The 26,484-nt window shown below is 40.7% G+C and overlaps 1 protein-coding gene across 1 annotated transcript in view; it reads left to right on the top strand.

Moving 5' to 3' along the window:
• LOC126266925 (ADP-ribosylhydrolase ARH3-like) overlaps nt 1–20,375 on the top strand; it is a 40,721-nt gene extending 20,346 nt beyond the window's left edge. The window contains exons 4-7 of the mRNA XM_049971616.1: nt 11,481–11,757; nt 15,171–15,283; nt 18,382–18,577; nt 20,084–20,375. Of these exons, the coding sequence (XP_049827573.1) occupies nt 11,481–11,757; nt 15,171–15,283; nt 18,382–18,577; nt 20,084–20,287 (790 nt within the window). The 3' untranslated portion in view covers nt 20,288–20,375. The remainder of the gene's footprint in view (nt 1–11,480; nt 11,758–15,170; nt 15,284–18,381; nt 18,578–20,083) is intronic.
• Nucleotides 20,376–26,484: the final 6,109 nt, after the last annotated feature.

Raw genomic sequence — 26,484 nt, 5'->3', positions numbered from 1 at the left:
CTGTGGTTTAGTGAGAAAAATTTAACAGTTTGAAAAGCTGAGGTCTGCCATACAGTTCTAAAACTTTATGTGCTACCAGTCTTCCTTGTTGGTTGATTGAAGGTTTGAAGTCATCGATCGAGGAGGTGGCGACAGTCACTCATTGTCGGCCGTCGCTGTTGCAGAAGCTGGATTTTGGCGCGCCTTCTTCTCAACACTGTCACCAGACAAAACGGGCTCTTGATGTGCGCCAGCTAACGCTTCCCGTCCGCGACACCGTGTCAGAAACTATCATAGCAAATCGAGTGCAATTACATGCTGCCAAACTCCGAATGCGCAGCAACTCGCAGGAGAGTCCCACAACACATCTGCTCCACCACCCTACTCCAGCCAGACCCTGCACTGCCTGCACTCCATGCAGCAGAGTTAACCCTATCAAAGATGCTAAACACTTTGGTTCTCCACACAATCTATTGACGTAATCATTCGATAGCATAGTGTTCCCTAGGCAAGACCCAGTGTAAAAATACAAATAATATTTACAACACAAACCAATTATATACATTGTAAAACAATTATAATATATAAAGACACTAAAATGTCATATCTTCAGGTAACAAAATAAAGAGAAAAATTTATAGTACAATAGATGGTAATAGGAGGATATGCATTTTCGGCTTTACACCATGAAGACTTCTTACACACCCCGAACTCCCAGCCATCGACCAGTACTTCAACTAAACGACCTTCCAAGAAGGCTCATAGGAAGAAAAGTTCTCCTTCTCTGCCACGGCACATTTCTTCTCCTGCGCCACCCAGCGGTTGCTGCCCCAGGCCATCATCCGTTATGCTTGGCCGCGCCGCTGGTAGCCGCACATTTGGCCGTTCACCGGCAGAGGAAGCTCCCCCTCCTGACCCTCTTAACATGGTGGCCAGCGAATCTATTGAAAACGTGGACGATGACTGTCCGCCTATTGAAAGTGGCAGCAGTGCTCGCTCAAAGCCAGGCCCTCAGTGGCTTCTTGCTTCTCCTTTTTCTTTTTCTTCTCACGATGGTACTCCTTCATTGGAATATTCACAGCATTTGGTCCAACCGAGAGGACTTAAAGTTGTTGCTACGCTTGCACTGTCCACTCGTAGTAGCTCTCCAGGAAACGGAGCTACGCCCATGCGATCGTATTGACTTGGCACACTATACCTCTGCGCATTTTGACCTAACCCCTGTGGCAGGTATTCCGGCTCATAGAGGGGTTATGTTGCTGGTTTGGGATGATATCTAATACGATCCCATCACATTGCACACTGATCTGCAGGCAGTTGCTGTTTGAATTACTCTCCCCACTTTCACATTTTCCATTTGTACTGTTTACACTCCATTGTCGTCTGCCATTACTAGGGCAGACATGATGCAAATTATTGCTCAATTACCTGCACCATATTTGTTGACTGGAGACTTCAAAGTCACCAAATTTTTGCCTCAAACAGCAAAACCACCTGCTACACAACCTGCAGGCCATAAAGGACTGAAAGAATACTTGTGCAAAGACTTTTTACATCCCTCCAGCCCACAAATTTCCGAATCGTATTCAAACTTCAAAGGTACCAAGAAATCAAAGGCAAACAGTCTTCTCCCTCACCCGCTTGAAAATCCTCGTCAATGGTTTAGACGCACGATACCCTCACTCGGCCGGCCTCCATCAGTAGTTCGCACTGCCAAACAGTTTTCTGTCCTGGACTCCACAGACTGACAAAGGGAGAATGCTAATGCCCCTGTAGTTCTCATGGTGCAGGATCCTCCAGCCTCTACGCTCTGTAGCAGTGTCTTCGAAGTGTGGCACTTGGCAACTGCCGTGGTGATGCCCCTTCATTTCTTCCCTCCTTTCCTTTCCTTGTCATGACTCTCCTCCAATAGAACATTGGCGGCCTTAGGTCCAACAAGGAGGAATTGAGGCTGCTATTGGAATCGCAGCGTCCACTTGTTCTCTGCCTCCAAGAAACAAAATTAGAAGAACGGCATGGTGCAGTGTTTCCGCTGCCAAAGGATGGGGCATGTGGCTCTTCACTGCTCCTTTCCGGAGGTGTGCATGAAATGCGCAGAGAACCACGCCAGTGTGCACTGCCCATATTCGAAGAAGCGCACACCCAAGTGCGCCAACTGTGGTGGTCAGCACGCGGCAAGCTACAGGGGTTGTGATGTCATCATTGCAACAGTAGCCCGCCAACGTGGCAAGCCGCTGGCATGCACCGGGGAAGATGCAGCAGGCCAACAATGAGAAAATGCCGGCCACAGGAAGCAACGCTGGTGCCCAGCCAGCCGATGCTACGAAAAGAAGGCACATTCGCACCACCAAACGTGCGCGAGAGGGCACGCCAAACGGGTAGCGTGCAAACTCTCCTGGAGGGAAAGCGCGCCGCGAAAATGAAGCAGCAGCTATGGATAGCGCAAGGAGCGGCAACACTCAGACTGCTTCCTTCACACCCGCTGCACCCAGCTGTTGCGCAGCACCCAGTGTGAAAAACACTGACCTGGCTGCGGTCATCGCCTTGGTCTCTGTGGTGCTCAACCAGGTTCCACACCTGGCAGAGACGTTGCAGAGAGTCTCGGAGGCACTGCTGACATCCTTAGCTGTGCCAACTGCTGCTCAGACGGCCACCTAAGATTCTCCCTGCGCCGTCCGTGCCGGGAGTATGGAAGACTGGGCCTTAACAGAAGGCCCACAACTGCTGACTGTCTCAGCCAGCAACAACTAAAATCCTGAAAAGGGCAATCCAGACGACACTAGCCACAACTGAAGAATTCTCAAGATGATCACATATGGAAGAGTAGGGGAGGCAGAGCAGCCCAGCTGCTGATACTCCACCACAACCAGGGGATGAAGGACTGACCCCTGAAGATGATGCTCGCTGTGTTTCCTCACGACCACGTTGACCTTTTGAATTTCTTTCCAGTCTGCTTTGGTGTACCCTCATTTGATGGCATTCCATCTTGCGGCGGAGTCATGCTGCTGATCTGGGATGACGTTCATGGTCAAACCATCTCCCAGAACACCTAGCAGCAAACTGTTGCCATCCGCATTTTCCTTCCTCAGTTCACCATTTTCATTTGTACTGTTTACATCGCCCCATCATTCGGTGTCACCAGGGCAGACTTCCTCCAGCTTATTGGGCAGCTAACTCACCTCTTTTTGCTGCTCAGTGACTTTAATGCACACCACTCCCTTTAGAGCTCACGCAGAACCTGTCAGAAGTGCTCGCTTGGCTGACCTCAATCAACTCAACCTCACCTGCCTTAGCACTGAAGCACCCACACTCTTTTCAGACTCCACTCACACCTATTCCCATTTGGATCTCTCATTCTGCACTGCCCAGCTTGCCTGTCGTCTTGAGTGGTCTGTTCTCTCTGCCATGTACTCAAGCGAGCATTTCCCGTTTGCTATCCATTTGCTGAGTCCTACCCCCACCTATGTGCGAACCCAAATGCCAGCTTTTTAAGGCTGGCTGGTGGGTTTACTCCTCCCTGATGACATTCGATAAACCACTTTTCCCAGTTGTGACGAACAGGTAGAATACTTTACCAAATTATCTTTACCGTTGTAGAACGTTCAGTTCTTCACACTTCATTTTTAACACGCTGTTTTCCGGTCCCTTGGTGGACTGAGGTGTGCTGCGATGGAAATCATGCATGGAAACGTTCTCTCTGCAATTTTAACTGCTATGCTATGATGGCAAACTGTATTAGTTAGAAACAGTTGTGTGCACAGTGTCGTGTTCTTCAGGATAGCAAAAAAGCTAGCTGGATTTCATTTACTAGTTTTTTAACAGTTCCATTCTCTCTTCTGTTGTGTGGGCCAACCTTTGACAGCTCTCTGGGGGATCACTTTGTCAGCCCATGTCGGAATGGTTTTCTGCAGAAATACCAGACCGTGGCCATGTTTTTTGATTTGGAGAAAGCCTAAGACACCTGGTGGAGGACTGGTATCCTCTGTACTCTCTACACTTGGGGCTTCCGAGGCTGCCTGCCCCTTCAGGAAGTTTTGAGGCAGTTTTCAAGGCACGTGTGGGTTCTACCTTGTCGGACACTTTTGGAAAATTGAGTGTCTCAAGGTTGTGTCCTGAGTGTTATCCTCTTTGCTATCACCAGTCTCCCACCGGGCATCTCTGGCTCCCTTGTTGACGATGATTTTGCCATCTGTTGCAGTTCTCCATGGACTTGCCTCCTTGAGTGGCTTTTCAGCATTGTCTTGATCACCTTTACTCGTGGACCATCAACAGTGGCTTTCAATTTTCCACTGACAAAACCGTTTGTATGAATTTCTCGTGGTGCAGTGGTTTTCTTCCACCATCTGTACATCATGGGCCTGTTGAACTTCCCTTCATTTAAGCGACGACATTCTGGGGGCTCATGCTCAATAAGAAACTTTCTTGTCCTCCCACATCTTACTGGCCACACACTTTACTGGGTTCCTCAATGTCCTGCGTGTCCTCAGAGGTACCTCCTGGGGAGTTTATCGGAACATTCTCCTCTGTATCAATCCCTTTTCTATTTGAAACTAGACTATGCATCTGCGTGTCCCTCCATCTTACACCATCTCAATACAATCCACCATCATGGTGTCCATTGGTGCCTTTTATACTAGCTCATTAATATTCTGTATGCAGAAGCTGCCCAACTACCCCTGTTATGTTCTCCTCAGCTGATATGCGTGCCGTTTGTCTTCATGCACTACCAGTCATCGTATGCCTCTTTCTTTATGACTTCTTTAACCACCAGTAAGGGGCACGTTCCTCTTCTCTGTTACCTCCTCGAGTTTGCTTTCGGTATAGATAAGCTTCGCAGGCAGCTTAACTTCACATTGCCTGCCACTTTTCTGAGGGGTGTGAACCCTTCTCCACCTTGGCTTTGTGTGGTGGCCCATGTCACCTTGGACTTCATTCACTTCCTAGGGACACTATTCCAGACTCACTCTATCACTGTAAGGTTGTCGATCTTCACACAGAACTTTGCGATTTTACCTATGTGTGCACTGATAACTCTCGGACTGACCTTGGTAACAGGTGTGCCTGCATCATTGGCATTTTCGTTATCGGTATCTGGAACACTGCTGAGTATTTACAGCAAAACTCTTCACCTTGCATCAAGCCACACAGCACATCTGGTGACACAGGGTTTTTCATAGGCTTTTCCATTTGATCAAATTCTCTCAGTACCCTTCAGAGCCTCTGTGTGCTGTACACCATTCATCCCTTGGTGCAACGGGTCAAGGAAAGCTTCCACTTGATCACTCTTGATGGAGCCACTGTGATGTGTATGTGGGTCCCTTGTCAAATAGGTCTGATGATGATGATGATGATGATGTTTGGTTTGTGGGGCGTCCATACAAATTCCGAACCTTTGCTCAGTCCAGTCACGCCACTTTCATGAATGATGATGAAGACACCCAGTCATCACATGGCAGGTGAAAAATCCCTGACCCCACCAAGAATCGAACCCGGGACCCCGTGCTCGGGAGGCGAGAACCCAACCGCGATACCATGAGCTGTGGACTGATGGGGAAATGAGACTGCCAAGGCTGCAGTCCTAATATGTTGGACTGCTGGTTCTTCCATTCCCTCCAGTAATATCTGTGTTCCCACCTGTCAGCAGGTGGTGTCACTCCGACATCACGTTTGGTCATCCCTTCATGGGAACAAGCTCCGGGGAATTAAACCTCACTCTGTGGCTTGGCCGACCTTCCTCGGCCCTCTCACCTCAAGGAGATTTTTATCTAGATTGCATATTGGGCACTATCTTTTTAGTCTTCACCATTTATTAAGTGGTGATCCCCCACCACTTTGTCCTCATTGTCATCAACATTTGATGGTTGCGATTTCCTGGCGGAATGCCCTTTTTTAACCACTTATGTTGTGATTTGCGTTTGGCGTCTTGAGTTATCTGCTATTACAATGAACGCTGCGTGAGCTGTCAACCTCATTTCACTTTTTATCCATCATAGCAGTATGGCACATGGCATTTAATCCTTAGTTCAGGACCTCCATTGTCTGTTGATGTATTTTATGGCCCTTTCTCCAAGAGAACGTCCCTGTCTAGCTATCTTTCCTTCTGTCAATTGGGCTTAGCATGTTGTCTCTTTTAACTCATTTTTGGTCTACATGTTCTATGGTTCTGGTGTGGGAACACATGACCTTAGTTGTTTTTGTGCCCAAAACAAAACACACACATAAACAAGCAATCACCATCTGCCCAAACTCAATCAGTTAATGCCTACTTATTCATCAGTTGGTGCGCGGCTTCAGGAGATACAGTTACCAGAAACTCAACTCTCTACAGAAACCCTATCCCTTACTATTAAAAGGTACAAATCCTATAAAAGTTGCTGAGAGAGCATCTGCAGGAGTCTGCAAGCTTTTGACGCTTTCAGTTAGTGGGTAGCACTGACTACTGCATTACATCTACATCTACGTGGATACTCTGCAAATCACACTTAAGTGCCTGGCATAGGGTTCATCAAATCACCTCCACAATAATTCTCTATTATTCCACTCTTGAAAAGAGCGCGGAAAAAACGAACACCTATATCTTTCCGTGCGAGATCCGATTTCCCTTATTTTATTCTGATGATCGTTTCTCTCTTTGTAGGTCGATGTCAACAAAATATCTTCACATTCGGAAGAGACAGTTGGTGATCAAAATGTCATGAAAAGATTCCATAGCAACAAGAAACAAATTTGGTTTAATGGTGTCCACCCCAAATTCTGTATTGTCCATGACACTCTCTCCTATTTCGCAGTAATACAAAAAATGCTGCTCTTTGAACTTTCTCGATGTAAACTGTTAATCATTTCTGAGGGTTCCAGACTGCACACCAGTACTCCAAAAGAGGAAGACAGGCATAGTGTAGGCAGTCTCTGTAGTAGATCTGTCACAATTTCTAAGTATTGTGCCAAGAAAAAACAGTCTTTCATTTGCCTTCCCCATGACATTTTTTGTGTGTTCTTTCTAATTGTTCATAACTGTAACTCCTAGATATTTAGTTGAATTCCAAAAGCCACTTGTGTGATACAGTGTCAAAAGCGTTTTGGAAATCTAGAGATATGGCATCAATTTGAAATCTCTCGTCAGTAGCACTCAACACTTCATGTCTAAAGAGCTAGATGTGTTTCATAGGAACAATGGTGTGTAAGTATCTGCTGACTCTGTGTCAACTCTTTGAGGCAATTTGTAATGTTTGAACACAAGATATGTTCCAAAATCCTGCTGCATATCGATGTTAATGATATGGGCCTGTAATTGAGTGAATTACCCTACTACCTGTGCAACTTACTCATCTTCAGGTAAGGATCTTTCGTTGACCGAGTGGTTGCATATAATTGTCAAAAGTGGAACTATTGCATCAGCGTATTCTGAAAGGAGCCTAATTGGTATACTATCTGGACCGGAAGACTTGCTTTTATTAAGTGATGCAAGTTGCTCCACTACTCTGAGGATATCTGTTGTTGTTGTTGTTGTTGTTGTTGTTGTTGTGGTGGTGGTGGTGGTGGTGGTGGTGGTGGTGGTGGTGGTGGTGGTCTTCAGTCCTGAGATTGGTTTGATGCAGCTCTCCATGCTACTCTATCCTGTGCAAGCTTCTTCATCTCCCAGTACCTACTGCAACCTACATCCTTCTGAATCTGCTTAGTGTATTCATCTCTTGGTCTCCCTCTACGATTTTTACCCTCCATGATGCCCTCCAATACTAAATTTGTGATCCCTTGATGCCTCAGGACATGTCCTACCAGCCGATCCCTTCTTCTAGTCAAGTCGTGCCACAAACTTCTTTTCTCCCCAATCCTATTGAATACCTCCTCATTATATACGTGATCTACTCACCTAATCTTCAACATTCTTCTGTAGCACCACATTTTGAGAGTTTCTATTCTCTTCTTGTCCAAACTATTTATCGTCCATGTTTCACTTCCATACATGGCTACACTCCATACAAATACTTTCAGAAATGACTTCCTGACACTTAAATCTATACTCGATGTTAACAAATTTCTCTTCTTCAGAAACGCTTTCCTTGCCATTGCCAGTCTACATTTTATGTCCTCTCTACTTCGACCATCATCAGTTATTTTGCTCCCCAAATAGCAAATCTCCTTTACTACTTTGTGTCTCATTTCCTAATCTAATTCCCTCAGCATCACCCGACTTAATTCAACTACATTCCATTATCCTCGTTTTGCTTTTGTTGGTGTTCATCTTATATCCTCCTTTCAAGACACTGTCCATTCCATTCAACTGCCCTTCCAAGTCCTTTGCTGTGTCTGACAGAATTACAATGTTATCGGCGAACCTCAAAGTATTTATTACTTCTTCATGGATTTTAATACCTACTCCGAATTTTTCTTTTGTTTCCTTTACTGATTGCTCAATATACAGATTGAATAACCTCTGGGAGAGGCTACAACCCTGTCTTACTCCCTTCCCAACCACTGCTTCCCTTTCATGTCCCTCAACTCTTATAACTGCCATCTGGTTTCTGTACAAATTGTAAATAGGCTTTCGCTCCCTGTATTTTACCCCTGCCACCTTTAGAATTTGAAAGAGAATATTCCAGTCAACATTGTCAAAAGCTTTCTCTAAGTCTACAAATGCTAGAAACGTAGGACTGCCTTTCCTTAATCTTTCTTCTAAGATAAGTCGTAAGGTCAGTATTGCCTCATGTGTTCCAGTATTTCTACGGAATCCAAACTGATCTTCCCCGAGGATATCTACGTCTAAGTTACTCGTGTTCAGTGTGCCTGTCAGTTAGGATAACAGACTGTAATATTTACATACCTTCAGACAGGTTTGTACTGTATCACGTTCTTGTGGAGCTGCTGGAGCAGCTGCCTCCACCCATATCCCTACTGGTGGACTTCAGTGCCCACAGTATCTTTTGTGAGAACCCATACACCCAAGTATGGACTAAACTCCACCACATTTGCAACCACTCACCATCCGCAATAGTCCCTGTCATCTCACTAAATGGTGACATCTGATTCAACTGTCATTGATGCATGTTGTGCAACAAATTTCCCTAAAGTATCCACATGCTGTAGTTACTATCCTGGCAGAGCAAAAGTACTTATCTATAATAACTTATGGAAAGATCTGGTTGAAAATTGTATAGGAATGAAGGAGATGACTCACCAAAAGGCAGAAGCGCTGCATCATCAATAGGCACACAAACGAAAGGTACGGATTTTGGCTACCTTTTGGAATGCACTTCCTTTTTCTGGCTGTAAGAAAAACATGCCCCCCCCCCCCCCCCCAGACACACACACACACACACACACACACACACACACACACACACACACACACACACACACACACACACACACACACACACACACACACACACACGTCTGTCTCCCTAGATTGGTGAGGGTGTTGTGTGGGATAGAGCGAGGGAGGTGGGATGCAAGGAGGGGCTTGAGGGAGGCATCTGCCGGCTCGTGGGAGAGTGGGGAGGTTGTAGTTTCCCCTTGCTTTCAGCTGTTTGCAGTACTAAAACAGTAATATGTATGCTACAAAAATACTGTATCAATAACTGGGTTGGCAGTATTACAGACAAATTATGTTACAATACATTGGGTATTTCATTGACAGAATTATTGGAAGAACATAAAATCCGACCCACTGGAGGAACATGTAACATGTGATACATTCATGATGAAGCTCTTGATCACTTCTGTGCCACAGTGCTATGCCATTCTTTGCCTTCAAATTGATGCAGCAGTGCTGTATTTGGTAAAAGCCCAGTTTGATGGTCTAGGATGTCATTTAATGATTTGCACATGTTCTGGATGCTCTCACCATTGGCAGTGGTTACCTTCTATATGGTCTCCTATGCAGATGAACCACACTACCCTGAAATTTGTCGAATAAACCATAATCAACCATTCACCTTTTGAACTATCGTCCTTACATGTTCATTACATTTCATAACACTTTGCAATGCTCCACATAGATATTTGACGTGACTGTATTAAGCAGCTCACTACCAGCGCTGTATACAAACATTGTAGTATTGTTTTTTGTACTCATATGTATTAACTTACAATTTTCTGCATTTTGATCAAGCTGCCATTCACTACACCAACTAGAATTTTTTTTCTTCTAAGTTATATTGCATCCTCCTACTGTCAATCGATGATACCTTCCCATACACCTAGCACCATCAGCAAATGCCACAGATTGTTGCTAACCTGTGTGTCAGATGATTTGTGCATTTAGAAAATAAGAGTGGTCCTATGAAGATACCCTTGTCTCTTGTGAACACTCACCACTGAATTCAGCAGTCTGGGTTGTTGTTTAAGACGTCCTTAAGACACTCATATCTGGGAACCTAGTCTGTATGGTTGGATCTTCAGCAGTCTGCAGTGTGGTTCCATGTCATAAGCTTTCTGGAAATGTAGGAATATGGAATCTGCCTGGTGCCTTTAATCCACAGTTTGTGGGATATCATATGAGAAAAGAGCAAGCTGTTTTCTGCACAAACGGTGCTTTCTAAACATGTGCATATGTGGACAGTGGTTTTTCCACCTCAAAGAAAATCACTGTATTTGAACTATGTTAAAGAATTGTACAGCAAACTGGTGTTAAGGATATTAGTCTGCAGTTTTGCGAATCTGTTCTTTTGCCATTCCGATAAACGGGAATCACCTGCAATATTTATTTATTTAGTTTTTATTTATTTATTTATTTATTTTTGCACTTGCTTAGAACTTTGCTGGAGATCTTTCCTAAGGTATGATGGTATTTGTGGTCTTGAAGCGAAGTAAAAATACTAAAGATTTAGGGACTCAATAGTAAACATATTGTATTATCAGGAAAAATTTTGCACAGAGGAAACTTGTCACAAAAGAGAAGCAGGCAAATGGTGCCTGCTTCAGCACTGTGAAAAATAATTGACTATTAATGGTCCCAAACAAAACTTAGAAAGAGGTAGTAGTTACATTGTTTTTGACACCTCCAAGTATTGTAATGTTGCATCATAAGAGTATCAGCTAGACATCATTTTTCCTGTCTAATTATATACAAAGCCAATCTATGTCATCTATATGCAAAGAAACTGTTTCTTCCAAGCTCCATGATGTATAAAAAATGCTTTGCATATGATTATAAGTGATGCTACTAGTCATATTCATAAGTATACTTGCTTGTCTGTATTTTTCTGAAGAAAAATTTTCAGTTTTCTGCTATCAGTTAGATCTATTATTCAGTTAATCTTTTTAATGAACAGGTTGTCAAATATCAGTCCACTTGAACCCAGACAATTTACACAGAATTCAAAATATGGAAATAGTCTTCTAAAGTAAAACCTGAGTCTGTCTAAAGTGACTTAAGTTTTCAGTAAGGCTGTAGTCTAGACATTTCATTTTGATGTGAAAGATTATCATACATATGTTAAAAACTCTGACGGTATACTCTTAAAACCATTAATACTAATTGGTTTTTATTTCTAATGTTTCAGATTCGTAAAAGAATTCTTTGCTAGTCCACGTCGTGGTTATGGCCAAAATGTTGTCAGAGTTTTTATGAAACTTAAGGATCAAAAGTGTGAAGATCCTTTTGGGCCAGCAAAGGAACAGTTTGATGGAGCAGGATCATTGGGCAATGGTGGGGCAATGAGAGTTGCTCCAGTAGCTTTGTTCTACCATAAAGACTACCCAGCCCTAATTGAGAAGGCCAGGAAGTCTGCTCTGTTGACACATACAAATAAATTGGGAAGGGATGGTGCAATTCTTCAGGTAGTACACAGTAAAATAAAATTTGAGTTTTGTCAGTTGTCTTGTGATTGTCAGTGTAAACAGGCTCTCTCTTTTATCTGAAACTGTTTCCTGAAGGTGTCCCTGTTTCTTCCTGATCATGCTGCTCCTACTCTATGTGGGTCAGCCAGAAACAGCTGGACATGAGCTGAGAATAGAGAGCCCAAGTTTCTCAGCACAGCCATTCATCCCAAACTATTCACTGCACTAATAACATTGCTGTTGACCATCCTAAATCCACACGATATACACATACTTCTTCATTCAACATATTTCATAAATCCCATTGAGGAAAACTTTCAAGGATATGGAAAGAGTTAAGGTATACATTAGCAAAAGACAAACAACTTATATAAACTTCATCTGTACACTACATCAGCAGTAAAACATCACTTTACTGCCTAACATATTGTAGACAGGCAGATAGTACCTGAATTTGGCTCTTGTTGTGTGCAAATATTTGTAGTGGACATATCACTCTGAACTGTTTTAAATGTCTGCATTATGCTGCCACCTAGTTATCCAAATCTGAATTAGCTGTAATTCTCAACAGTGTGTTGTTTATTGCTACCATGTGTTATTGCAGGCCAGTTTTGTTAGCTACTTTTGTTTGCTTTCTCTCTATTCATGCATGCCCCAACTTTGAAATGGTGAAATTTGACTGTAGTTAAGTTTTTGATGCATTGGTAGGAAGCATTGTCAGTCTGGTTAAGAAAGAGAAACAGATGGTGATGGTACAAATACTGATAGATTTCTGTGCAGCTGAATGTTCAGGAAGTAACAAAAAATAATGGTAATGTAGTACTGTATTTGCAAAAATGTCTCCTGACAATGTTTGTAAAACAATTATATTAGTAAAATACATAATAATTTGGTCATATGCTAAGAAAATGATGGTGTGGAATATTGTGAGTCATCTATTTCAGTCGTCACTGCTTAAAATACCAGACAGCAGATGAGAGACTGGAATGCATGCAGTTGACATACTTGTACACACTCTTCAAGGAATTGTCAATATGGATGCATCTCTTGACTAGACTTCCACACCAATGGGTGATTTATGCCAGTGGAAATATTGAAATCAGAGACTGGTCATCAAATTTAGTGAAAAAACGAAGACAGAAAAAGTTACAAGCGTATAGTGTGTGGGGAAAGTGAACTATTAAAAAACTGAGCCTATATACTCATGTTTATTGTTAATCATTTCTCTTCTTATAAAGCAAACACTTGGTGACTATTGGTTAGTAGCAACAGTATTCCATGAAATCATTCCTTTCCTCCAACAATTAAGAACTGTGATAAGTTAAAGCAAGGTTTCAATATCAAATATATACCTCATAACCAGACTAACTGTTGATCCTCGATTCAAAATTTGACCAGTTTTATCATTTAAATTGTGTGTCTCCCTCATCATTTGTTCCCAATGAATTTTTGACGGCTGATGAAGATATTTGTGGTTTTTGTGAACAAATTCATTTTCATGTGTACATGAAAAGTGAACAAGATCGTATTTGTGACACATTGACTGGGTGTGTAGGCCTACTTATGAAAGAGGTGTTTGCAGAGAAAGGGAACAGGAGCAAGTTGTTATATCACTTCTTCAATAGACTATTGGAGAAATGTTTTGACTAGAGATTATACAGTCCACATGGATCACTGTTATATGCCATCTGCTGCATTTACTCTCTTATGGCTATGCACTAGGCACTTTCATGACTAACAAAAATGATCTGCCATCATAGATGACAAGCTAAGAATCCAAAAATGTCAGATGTCTTTTGTGAGAAGGGAACATCTCCTTTGGTGAAATGATGGGAGAGAAGTGAGAGGCTGAACAAACAAGCAGTTAAGAGAAAATGGGAAAAGGTCCCACCTTTACCTCCATATGGGTTTATAATGCTCTTTTGGTTGAAAACTACCCTACTTTAAAAATATGTGCTACTGGACTCTACTAGTGTAGGATTGCACAGTAATCACAAATTTAGCAAAGATGTAACAACTCTCACATCAGAATGGAAAGAGTAATGTCATCTGATGATTAAACATAAAACAAAAAAACAGAGCTGGAAAAAATAAGTCTTTCAGTCAGAATTTTGAGAGCATGACATTACCTGAACATTAATTCTTCCAACAAAACAAAAACAACCACCTGTAGGCTGATTTCTCCACAATAGCCTTTTTCCTGGAGTGCTAATTATGCAGGGTATGCAATGAGGATGGATTGTTTGTTACACCTGTATAGCTCAGCATTGACTGTGACTGTGAAAAGTGATGCTCCAGGCAGGAGTTGCTGGCAAATTGACAATTTGTGCCAGATGAGATGTTTCAAAACAGCACACAATTCGCTGCAGACTGGAAGATTGAATACGTAAAAAGAGGGTTTTGTCTCAGCGTATGACACCACATCCTGTATCCCCATGTAGCACTACAATCGTCAGCTGCCCTAACACACATCGATTGACAGAAGAGCAAAACAATCTTTGAACGACATGGATTCCCCTAGTTCATTCTGTGTGAAAGGCTCTTGCAGCTATTCAGTTCTTCAAAGTCACCATTCAGATATCTTGTACTGAATTGATGAAGAGTTACAACAAAACTGTACACACAATGTGACATTTGTTTTATTTCTGTTCTTAAGAAAACCGTTGTAAACATCATTGACATGCAGCAGACATATTGATACTGTTGCAAACATTTGACTCTGGTTGCAAAGCAATGCCCTGTTACCCGCTCTCCCGCCCTGCCCCCTACCAGCTCTCACAACACAAATAGGTGGGCAAACTAAAATCAAAGAAATAGAGAAACAATAAAAGAAAATTCTCAGGAAAATTTTTGGCCCGATACAAGAGCAAGGAATCTGGAAGAAGAGACCAACATCAGAATTATATAAATACACATACAAGATTATGGATACAGTAAGGAAAATAAGAATGCAGTTCTATGGACATATCCACAGGATGAATGAAAACAGAATTTCAAAGTGAATTCTTAAAGTCATCAACTCAGGCAGGGGAAAAACAAAATGGATAAAAGAAGTTGAAGAGGACCTCAGACAACCACACATAACAGTAAACGATGCAGAAAATATAACTGAATTCAGGAGCATAATCAAAAAACATAAATTTGAAACCACAACAAATGAAGAAAATTTGGGCTCAGAAAAAACATAATCATCATAAAGGAATTCAAGTTCAAACGCTCTCTTTAAAAGGGAATAATTGAAAATAATAATAGTAGTAGTAGTAGTAGTAGTAGTAGTACTACTAGTAGTAGTAATCCTATTCACAGGTATACATGCCACTTTGTAAGTGGAAACTTCTTGCATGGAGTAATTGATTAAGGTATATTTTTTAACTAAAAAAATTAATTTTGTTTGTCTTTCGCTTTCACTCCAGGCTATTGCAGTTTATCAAGGATTACAGAGCATCCCGTCGGAAGGCCTAGATGCTACAACCTTCATCAAGGAGCTAATGAATAAAATGCATGAAATTGAGGATGACGATTATGGGTATGCTCTATTACACATTCCATTCTCATATGCCTAGAATAGCACATTTTACTCAGTTATCATGTATAATAGTATTCATTGCATTATGCTTGTAATTTCTGAGATGGTTAACACATTCTCACCTAATTGTATTCTTCAGAGTGACTAGTATGGCACTAAAAAGTGCATGGTGCAATACAAACACGGGAAAGAGTAAAGGTAGCCATTCATTGAATAGCTGAGATGTTAGTAAGTTAGTAGGCACAGGTAGAGATTGTTGATCTTTCGGATAGTGTCCTCTACACACACACACACACACACACACACACACACACACACACACACACACAGTGGAAGAGGCTGTGTAACAACCATTTGTCTAGTCGTGGGGTAATGGGCGGGGCTTACATGTTTTATTGAAGAGTAAGAAATGTACTGTACACGGCAACCTGCAAGCTGTGTTTTATTCGTACACCAACAAAAGTAATGGTTGGTGGAACCTAAATCTTCGTGACACTGTTTCAAATTTTTTGCATTATGAACAGCAAACTGAACTTCTACTGTTGTAACAACAAAACTGAGTAGTATATGGGCTTGCATGATTACCTGCACTATCACAAGTCTGTAACCTTAAGTAATTTTGCACTTATTATTCAGTATCCATTTCTTCTCTCTATAGACTGCTTTGTTTATTTGCCTGCTGGCATAGATGTCACTAGTGTGAGCATACGGGAATAAAAACTACAATAATATATTGCTGTACGTGACTTTAAAAGTCTACCTCTTTTCTCCTGAGACTTCGTTTTCCAGATTTGGCTCTAATGATTATTTCTATCTAGAGGCCCAAAGAAGGGTTGTTTGCATTTGCTTATGCCCACTGGGAATAAACCGTCCTCTACAAGTACATATAAATCTCGGGAGTAGCAGTGCAACTCATTTAAATAAGAGAGACTGGGTATTTTTCTAAGTTAAACCACAGGTAAATGTCCATTGATCATACATGAATTTCAGCAAAAAACAGCATGTTGAGTCACGTAGGTAATCGTGGTTGCTATTATTCTTTATCCCAATGTACAATTATCTAGCATGTCCACACTTGGCGTCAGGTACTTAAAGTCCAACATCCATCAAAATAGATCAGAATCCACATAACCTCAAACAATTCAGTCTAGAAGTGTCCAGAATTTTTCTGAGTCCTGCAACTATCTGACTTTGTCAGTCTGCCAGAATTACACTAAATCAAAATGTGTGGCAGTTACACCACACATCCTCGAGTACACCTCACTGTGCCTCACAACGTACAGTATCGCATCACCACTGTCTGCCAAAAGGCTGATCTCCATCACTCAGCATGTGTGGCTGCACTTACCTGCAACACCATGAAATAACTACATTTTACCTCATCATTGTAATGTTTTACAGTTAGATTAGATTAATTATTCATTCCATAGAGCCAGAAAATAGGCGATCCTCCTGGGTGTGGAACATGTCATATAAACACAATACAAAAACTTGTTTCATTTATGTTAATGATCCTCAGTCAATAAACAGTAAAATTATGTACATGAATTAACATTAAACTTCTAATATTTACAGGTTTAATGCTTACATCTGCTTTCATTTAATCCATCTTTCACACAATAGCTAGTTACTTGGCTAATACAATCAAGTATTGTCAAAAATTAAAGTATAATAAATTTTAATGAAAATGGTCTACTGCACTTGTTGAGAAACTCATGGATGGAATAGGAGGAGTTGGCCACCAAAAATTCTTTTAAACTAAGTTTAAATTGTGCCTTGTGTGAAACTAAAATCTTAATCTTTGCTGGTAACTTATTGAAAATGTGTTGCTGGATACTGGACTCCTTTCTGGGCAAGAGTAAGTGATTTTAAATCTTTATGTACATTGTTGTTATTCCTAGTATTGATACTGTGTACTGAGCAGTTGGTTGGAAAAAGAGATGTGTTATTTACAACAAACTTCATTAAGGAATAAAAATACTGAGAAGCTGTGGTTATTATGCCCATTTCTTTGAATAGGTTTTGAAATGATCTTGGATTTACACTACTCATTACTCTTATTACATACTTCTTTTTGCTTCAAGTGGTTGTTCCTGTCATATTGCTGAATACTGACTGTTCCTCATGGGACACTGCGTGCTTCCATGTGTATAATCAGTTTGAAATACTATAGCAGTTTTTAGTATCACAAATGTTACAGACATAAACTTCTTACATGCTATCCAAAGTTGCAACATTCATACATGGTATGTACGAGCATATCTCTAGTTTTTATGTAGTGTGCGACATTAGAATCACCGTGGTTTGTGGCCCTTCAATCTGCTTGTCTTAAGCTATATTTTCCCATGCTTTGCGTATTGCAATTCTAATTTATATTTTTCAATATTTTCACAAGCACTAAATACAAAGTATACTAAATTTACTGTAACACCTAAAGAACCATTGATGGTCAGTTTTGGGATTAGATGTGTGTTCTGTGCTGCTTTATCTTTCATTTGAGCAATCACATATACTCATGGGATGATTAGAGTAAAAGTTATAAATTTGCTATAAGACATTTATCTTTTATTGCTCTGTATTTTCTAGACTAGTAATGCTAGTGTGTCTGATATAGGTCCATTTGTCGTGTCTCAGAGATCTGTAAATTACTATGCTTAACTATTTTCTTGGTACGAAAAATTATGCACTTGTTTGTGGTAGCAAACTGCATGTTGCGTGGCATTTGTGATTGGCACACATACGAGAGACTCTGATTAGATGTTTCCGATGAAACTGACAACCTCCTGCCCTTCAAGTTTGAGTGAGTCACTAGAGGTCACGTGTTATGAGAGGGAAAGGAGGCAAATGATTTAGATGGACTTTCACTCTTCAGCCTCTTTCTACTGCTACTATTTCTAAATTGTCATGAGCGGACCTCTGAGAGAGATTTTATGACTGACTTGACTTCACTTTCTTAAGCAGCTATTCTATTTTTACTACAAACATTCTCTGAAGTTTAACTGAGGTACATTAGGAGCTACTTTCTTTCATAGAGATTCAGTAAATACAACCCTCTGAGAAAGTAAAAATATTCGTTACAGACCGACGTAACATTTCAGAGTGGAGATGGAAGAATGTCGACCTTACCAGAAGCAGCTCAGTGTAGCACTGGACCTGCTAGATGCTGATGGGAGCCCTGATGATATCAACACCAAAGTCTGTGACTTACTGGGGACAAACATAGCTGCCCTCTATTCTGTTCCAACTGCTGTGTTTTGCTTTCTGCGTGCTCTACGACCTATCCCTGATATTGAGGTAATGTGCACTTGGGGCAATATTTTATTGAATGTGAGAGCTGTTAGCTGCTTCCATTTGTAATATGCAAGTTCCTTTACAGTATTCTTTCCACATATTTTTTCTCATTGTATAGTGTAACCAATAAGGGAAAACATTGCTTATAGTATATTGGTCATGATGACTGGGTGTTGTGTGATGTCCTTAGGTTAGTTAGGCTTAAGTAGTTCTAAGTTCTAGGGGACTGATGACCACAGATGTTAAGTCCCATAGTGCTCAGAGCCATTTGAATCATAGTTTATTGGTCTACTTTTGGAGTGCAGTACAGCAGTGATTCTGTGTGGCATGGGTTCAATAAGTTCTCGAGTAGGTTTCTGGGGATGTGTGGGGGCCAGATGTCTACGCGCACATGCCACAATTCCCATAAGTTACAGGCCAGTGATTTGTGGTCACAGACCTGGCATCTGATAGGGTCCCAGATGTGTTCATTTGGGTTTGGTTGAGATCAGACCAAATAGGTGGCAGGACATAAAGTTCACTATCATGCTCCTAACTATTGTAGCACAAATTTGGTCTTGTGACACACGGTTAGCCTCCTGAAAGTGCCATCACTATCTGGGAAGACATCAAGTGTGAAGGACAGGTGGTCCACAATAATGCTTTGATAGTGCACAGTTGTCACAGTGTCTTCAGCTACTACCATAGGTACCACACTAGTAAAAATGAATGTCCCCCCCCCCCCCTCCCCCCACAGCATAATATTGCCCCCACCAGTATCTGAGGTGTGGTGCATGTTTAGACCAGCCAGTCACCTGGACTTCGGCATAAAGAGGCATGACCATTGATGTAGATTAACAAGGAAAAAATGATTCACTAATGAGACATGTTTCGACTGTTGCACCGTCCAATCTTTATGTTCTTGTGCCCTATTCAGTTATAATTGATGATGTCATTGGGTCAACATGGGAATTCCTGGGGGTTGAAATACTGCGGAGCCCCATGTTGAACGATGTACTTTGAAATACCTATCTCCGTGCCAGCATTGTACGCAGTTGTCAAATCCTCCTATCCTGCGTTACAGAATGGGCAACTCTTCAGCCTCAGCATCCCATGGTGAGGCATGGATCAAGACGTTGCCACCTGCTCGTGGTTTCACCATCTTTCAAAAACTTTCATTAGGTGCTCACCAGTAGCACGTTAATAGCTGATCAGCTTCACCCTTTCTGGAGTGCTTGTTCCCAGGCCATAATAATCTCCCTGTGTGTCACCAGGTGGCATTCAGTCATGCTGTGGGCAGTGGTCAAAATATATTAGCTCATCAGTGGTTTTAAGTCTTCACATTGTGCATGTCTTTGGTCATTAATATATTGTTTACTTGTATCTCATGTTTTCTATTAGTTGCAGAATTTGTCAACTAGAAGTGATACAAATGGAGTATAGAATATGTAAATAATGCTCTAGTTATGATATGCATGTCAAAGTAAATGTATTTTTTTAAAAATTCTGATAGGAAGTTATGGGTTTCAGACTGAGAACCCCTTCCGCCGTACGCTCCAGTATGCCATATCTCTGGGTGGTGACACAGACACTATTGCCAGCATGGCAGGAGCCATTGCAGGGGCATACTATGGCCAATCTGCAATTTCGGAATCCCTCCAGAGGCACTGTGAAGGTCACGTTGAGGTCATGGATCTCGCAGACCGTCTCATGGCTGCCTGTAATAAACCATGAAATACTTTTATGTCATTACTGAAAATGTATTCTTATTTGCTTTTATATTAATTTTGTAGATATTAAAACATTTTCTGTAGCAAGTTAATTGGTAATGAGCTTCTAAATTATTTCTCCACTACAGTTTTGCATCAGTCATCCTAACCCTTGGCACTCTAAGTCTTTCATTTCCCTATGCCTCTCAAACACATTGTCTACAAGGATCCACCAACAACGCAAGAAAATGTGCAGTAGTGTATTATTAAAGTTTCTTCAAATCCATGTTTCTGATTACTGTTTTGTTGTGTGTCACATCAAGAAATGTGTAGTGCTGCATGCCAAAGTGAAATTTAGTCAAAATTGTTGGTGCCAAATACAAAAATACATGGCAAATGTACATACAGATAACACTCTAGATGGAACCCTAAATCGGACAAAAATACTGCCACTTATGTTTTGCATGGAGAAAGTGATGCCCTTATGATAAAATAAATATCATGGTTTTTTTTAATACTAGCAAAGGTAGATTTAAAACATATTTGGTAATGGTAAAGCAACTATTCACCTTGGTAACAAATGAAAACTTCAGAAATGCGGTAAAATTCCTAAAAGTTGTCGTCGGGTTGGCAGGAGTTACCCTTGTTTTGACAAATGACGAACCATTGGCAGCTTTATTGCATCACAAAAAAGGTAGCTGTGGGAGTGCAATGATGGCTTCCCCATTGTCAGTTTCCATCATGTTGGAGCAGCAGTCTGTGACAAATTTTTTGTGCAGTGAAGCTATTAAAACTGTGGAAATGGGTTGTGAGATGAAAGTGCAGTATTGTTATTCGTTTCTGTCCCTGAAGCAATGGTATCAGTGGTGCAGAAAGTTTAAAAGATGTGTAACTTCTGTGTAGGTGAAACTTGGAGAGGCATTCACAATCAAAAGAATTAAGAATTCTCATCCGGTAACCATGTACTTCAAAAAGTGGTGGAATGTGTGCTTACACATCATGTGGATTACATCAAAAACTTATATTACTGCATTTTTCAGCATTACATAATATAAAGTAATTACAGTTTTCATTTGAATCACACTCGTGTCAGTAACACATGTAATATTGTCATGTTGGAAATGCTCAAACAAATATGGCAGTTAGCAATTAAAAAATTAAATATGTATGAAATCTGGAAGTTATCACTTTGAGCATTCAACAAAATAAACAAAGAAGCAAATCAATTCACTTCTTTTAAACACTTAAAATCTTGGGGTACTGAAAAATATCGCTCAAGCAAAGATATTTCCCAAGTTCAGTCTCATACAAAAATCATATCATATCATACGTGTTTTCGGGGTGGGGAATCAGTCATCTTTGTAACCTTGTTAAAATTTGTCACCTTTTTAAATTTTTGTCACCTTTTCTGCCCTTTTAGGATGAAAATGAGTCACTCACTTTTGTTTCCAAATTTGTTCATTTAAAATGCTCCAATGATGAAAGTAGATAAAATCTATACTCCGATGAAAATTACTTTGTGATTGGCTGATGGCAGTTGTGGGGAGTGGAGCTGCTGGCTTGTACACAACATGCCATGTTCTCATGTGATCAGTAGTCACCCGCTCACCAACAAAGGAATGCATTGTCTGCTTGCTGACTGCTGCCAATGTGGGGAGGACAGCAGTTGGAGCTGCTCCTGCTAATTTAGGGCTGGGCACCTTGAAAATTATAAAGCATGTATAGCAAGACAACAATTGAGGCCCTTAGCTGATAGCACTGTGTTGGGTGACCTTGTGAAGTGAAGTGCAGCGCATGGCAACGAGGTACTGCTTTTAGAGTCGGAGAAAATGCAAATTTCATAGTGATCGGCTTCCGAAGATTGATAGTTTGAAAAGTAAAGTCTGTGCATGTTGGATAGTTTGAAATATTTCTGTATGGAGAAAAAAACTTAGTGAAAGTGAACTACTTTGCAGTATGTGTTCTTGCTCTATTAATTTTGAGGCAAAAGTTTTTCAGACGATTTTTAATCATTCACTTTCAACAAAACACAAGTACAACTTTGACAGTAAATTTGGACTACATCATTTACATTTAGAATGTTCAGCAACCATAAATGATCGGTATGTGCATGAACAATATGGATGTCAAGTTCCTAGGATAGTTCCACAATTGCTGAATAGATTTGGACAGTGAAATCAAGTGATTTCCATTTTCTTTATAGATTTGTCAATTGATATTTGTTACCTTTTTAAGTTGATGAACCCCGATAGTACTACCTGAAAGAAGTTGCATAAATATTCAGTCAGATCTTGATAAGATTTCAACGTGGTGCAGAGATTGGCAACTTACTCGAAATATTAAAAAATGTAAAATTTTGCACTTCACAAAACAAAAAACTATATCAATGAGTCACTTTTGGAATTGGCCAACGTGTAAAAATACCTAGGGGTGGGTAAAGCAGATGGTAGACTTCTGTTTACTGGTTACCGGGGGAGTGCGATCAGTGTACAAAAGAGATTGCTTACAAATCACATGTGTGACCCATCCTAGAATCTTACTCACATGGTAGGACTCGTACCAGATAAGACTAAAAGGGGTGTTGAACGTATAGGGCAGCATGAATGGTCCCAGGTTTGGTTATAATCCATGGGAGAGACACTGGAGGAGGCACACTCTTGAAGACAGGCGTAAACTAACCAAGACAGTCTGTTAACAAAGTTTCGAGAACTGGCTTTAAATGGTTAGTGTGTGTCTATAAGACAGCCCCCTATGTATCACTTGCAAAGGAATCGTGAGGATAAGATTAGAGTAAGTACTACACACACACACACACACACACACACACACACACACACACACACACACACACACGCAGGCATTCAGTCGGTCATTCTTCCCATGCGCCATTAAGTGAATGGAACAGGAAGAAATCCTAACATCTGGGACGTACCCTCTACCATGGTTGACAGAGTAAGATGTGGATAGTGTTCCTGAACATTTTTCACTTTCGTCTAAGAAAATGAGAGATCTAATAACTGATGGACTGCCACCATATATCAGGGAACGTATGTTAGAAGCAGCATGTTCATCATATTACACATTGGGTTTCAATGTAACTAACGAAATTAAAAATAAAAAAAGAATTACGAACTACCATTACATTTTGGCTAGAATGTAAGTGTTGCATAACAACTTGTCACCCAAGAACTTACTTTATATGAAAAGCAGATGGTGTAATGTTACATCAGAAACTGTGAATCACTTTCTGAAGCCAACTTATCCCTAGATAAATGCCATACACAAGTATCAGATGAGCATAATGAAGAAAAAAAAAAGTTTTCGATGGTGATTACCAGGAGACCTGAGGCAGACAACTTCTAAACATAGAAACTGGCAACAGTCGTGTAATGCATAATGTGTGTGTAAAGGCTTTGGAATGTTTAGGTCAAGAAGCATCCCAATTTCTGGTCAATATTTACCATTATTCTGACAGTACACCTGTTTGTTGGAAAGAAAGTTTTTGAGGCATACAACTGCAAGATGGCTTACTTTAGGATCTGCAGTCAACAGGAGTTTGGAACAGTGGGATGGTATTCAGTGTTACTATCTTAAGCATATACCTCTAAAAAGAATTCTCTGCTATTGTCAAAATTCTACAATGCTCTTGTGACTGCTTAAAAAAATTCAGTGATATCAGAAATTTATTTCATATTTTCATCTGCAGAACTATTCACTACATTCACATTACATTTTCAAAACCAAAAACATCTGATTTACAAGTTACTTACATAGCAGGAAACAGACTTTAAACCTTTTTGGCTGATTTTTTTTTTTTTTTTTTGAAAGTTTGTTTTGAGAAAACTTGAGTGAATTTCTGAAGTTCTTCATAATGAACTCTTGGCACTTTATAATTTGCTTCCTCTTGAACAATTAGTTGTTGACAGGCAGATAACTGAATAGCGTACTAAAATGTAAAACTGGAAGAACATGACAAGTTGCGGTTTCTAAGAATTCCCAACTTACAGTTGTCCCATGGAAATGTGGACACGAGAGAAGATATTTCACTTTGAAACACACATTTACAGGGGACAAAGCAGCAATGGCCAAAAGATTTTTAAACACTGTTTTACCCATTTCCTTTCTGTGTCTGACTCGCAGCTCATTAGTTATGGACAGCAAGCACTTGCAAATTATATTGCTTATAAGGAAGAATGCAAAAGGAAAAGAAAACTTGAATTAGAAGAAAAGCAGAAAGACAAAAATCAATTGACGATGAGACAGCTGCTCAGAAAGAAAAGAAAAGAACACCAACTATCTAAAGGAAGCAAAAGAACAAGTAGACTGAAGAAAGCACTGGAAAAGTTGATTTAAACGCAGCAAACAGGCTCAGGGTATGCTTAAGGCTGCAGAAATCGTGAAACTGGAAGAAATAGTGAAAGAAAGGGAGGTGGAAGCCATCCAGAAAAATTTTGAGAAAAGAAAATAATGGATGCCACCAGGGGCAGTAAATGGTAAGGACCAGCAATGGAGTAATGAGCCAGAAAGTTTTGGTGAATGGTGAGATACTACTTTGGAAGAAGTAACATGTTTGCCTACCAAGCAGCAGGCCCGGGTTCAATTTCCCACCGGGTTGGGTATTTTCTCCCCTCGTGGACTGGGTGGTGTTTGCATCATCCAATCATCATCACCGACACACAAGTTGCCCAAAGTGGTGTCACCTGAAATAAGACTTGCAATCTGGTGGCCAAAGTTCTCCAGATAGGGACCTCCCGGCCGTCAATGCTGTTGGGTCTTTTCTTTCTGTTTGCAGTGTAGTGTTCAGACTACTGCTTGAAATACCTTGCCACAATGGTACCATTGGGTACCATTGGGTTTTAGGGTGCATAAGTCGCCCAAGTGGTGTCCAATTGAAAGACCTCCACCAGGATGCTGTACCTCACAACAATATCACTATATACTTAGATGGTGGCTGTGAATCAGTATGGTGGTGTGCACCCTCACACACACATAGAGAGAGAGAGAGAGAGAGAGAGAGAGAGAGAGAGAGATTGATACACTCTGTAAGATAGTGAACAGCATATGAAGTGTATTTCTCACTGCAGAAGTATGACTTATATTTCATTTATTTAATTAAATGTGTGTAAGTGGGAAACCCTTCAAGCTGCTGTTGCAGTAACCCATTCATTATTGTGTGTGCAGAACTGTGACATATTGGCTTGCTATTCATACACTACATCACCACAATTCTCCTTCATTCATCTCTTTTGTTATGCCAGCTTGTCAGGTTTGGTAACATTGCTTGGTCATTCTTTCAGTATAGCTGCCATCTCAAAACTATCCACAGGTAGCACACTTATTTTTTACCCTACGACATATTTCTGCCAACAGATGTATCTTTATTTCTCTCATATAAATGTCTGGTCCTGCATCCAATGACCTCATTGCCATTACAAGGAAGGACAATATTTGTACCAACATTTGATGGTTCTGTGAACTCATCTGTTTTGTATTAGATGTTCCACAGTTGTTACAACTTTTTAATCTCATATCTTTGTAGTCACATTTCATCCTTTAAGATTGGCCAAGACAGATAGTTAAAATTCTCTAGGGGTAAGAAGTTTGCTAAGTTAATTATATTTGCAGTGACAGGTATAGCAAAATTGGGCACATTGGAAACAATTTATGCTTGGACTTGCAGCTGAGGTACTTTGGGAAAATGTATCTAACTGGAGTACATAGGACCTGCCATATCTGAATCTCACCTGTAATAGGTGAAGTGTTAATGAAACTTACCTTAAAGACTAATAATCTTTTACATTAATTTGCCACTCTTATGAGTCAAGACATAATGATCACCTGCTTAATAGTAGAATGGTCCACATTTGGAAAGCAATAATCAGTAACTGTGTGGTATGGAATAAAAAAGTCCTTGGTTGGTTTCCAGAGGTATACCGGACCAGATGTCTATGCACAGATCATGTAGTTACCTTAAATTAACAGGCCAGTGGTTTGTGGGTGTGGACCTGATGCCCGATGGTGCCCCAGGTTTTTACCACCAGGTTCAGATCCGGGGAAGTTTGTGGCAAAGTCTTCAACATGAGTTCACTATCGTGCTCCTCAAACCACTATAGCCAGATTCTACCCTTGCATTATGAGCAGATGCCATTGGAAAGACGAAAAGAATGAAGGGATGTAGGTCGTCAGTTATAATGTTCGTGTAGGCCACAGTTCTCATGGTGC

The sequence above is a fragment of the Schistocerca gregaria genome, chromosome 4 (assembly GCF_023897955.1).
Source record: "Schistocerca gregaria isolate iqSchGreg1 chromosome 4, iqSchGreg1.2, whole genome shotgun sequence".
Classification (NCBI taxonomy): domain Eukaryota; kingdom Metazoa; phylum Arthropoda; class Insecta; order Orthoptera; family Acrididae; genus Schistocerca; species Schistocerca gregaria.
Note: the sequence above shows the minus strand (reverse complement) of the source record. Positions and strands in the feature narration are given on the sequence as shown.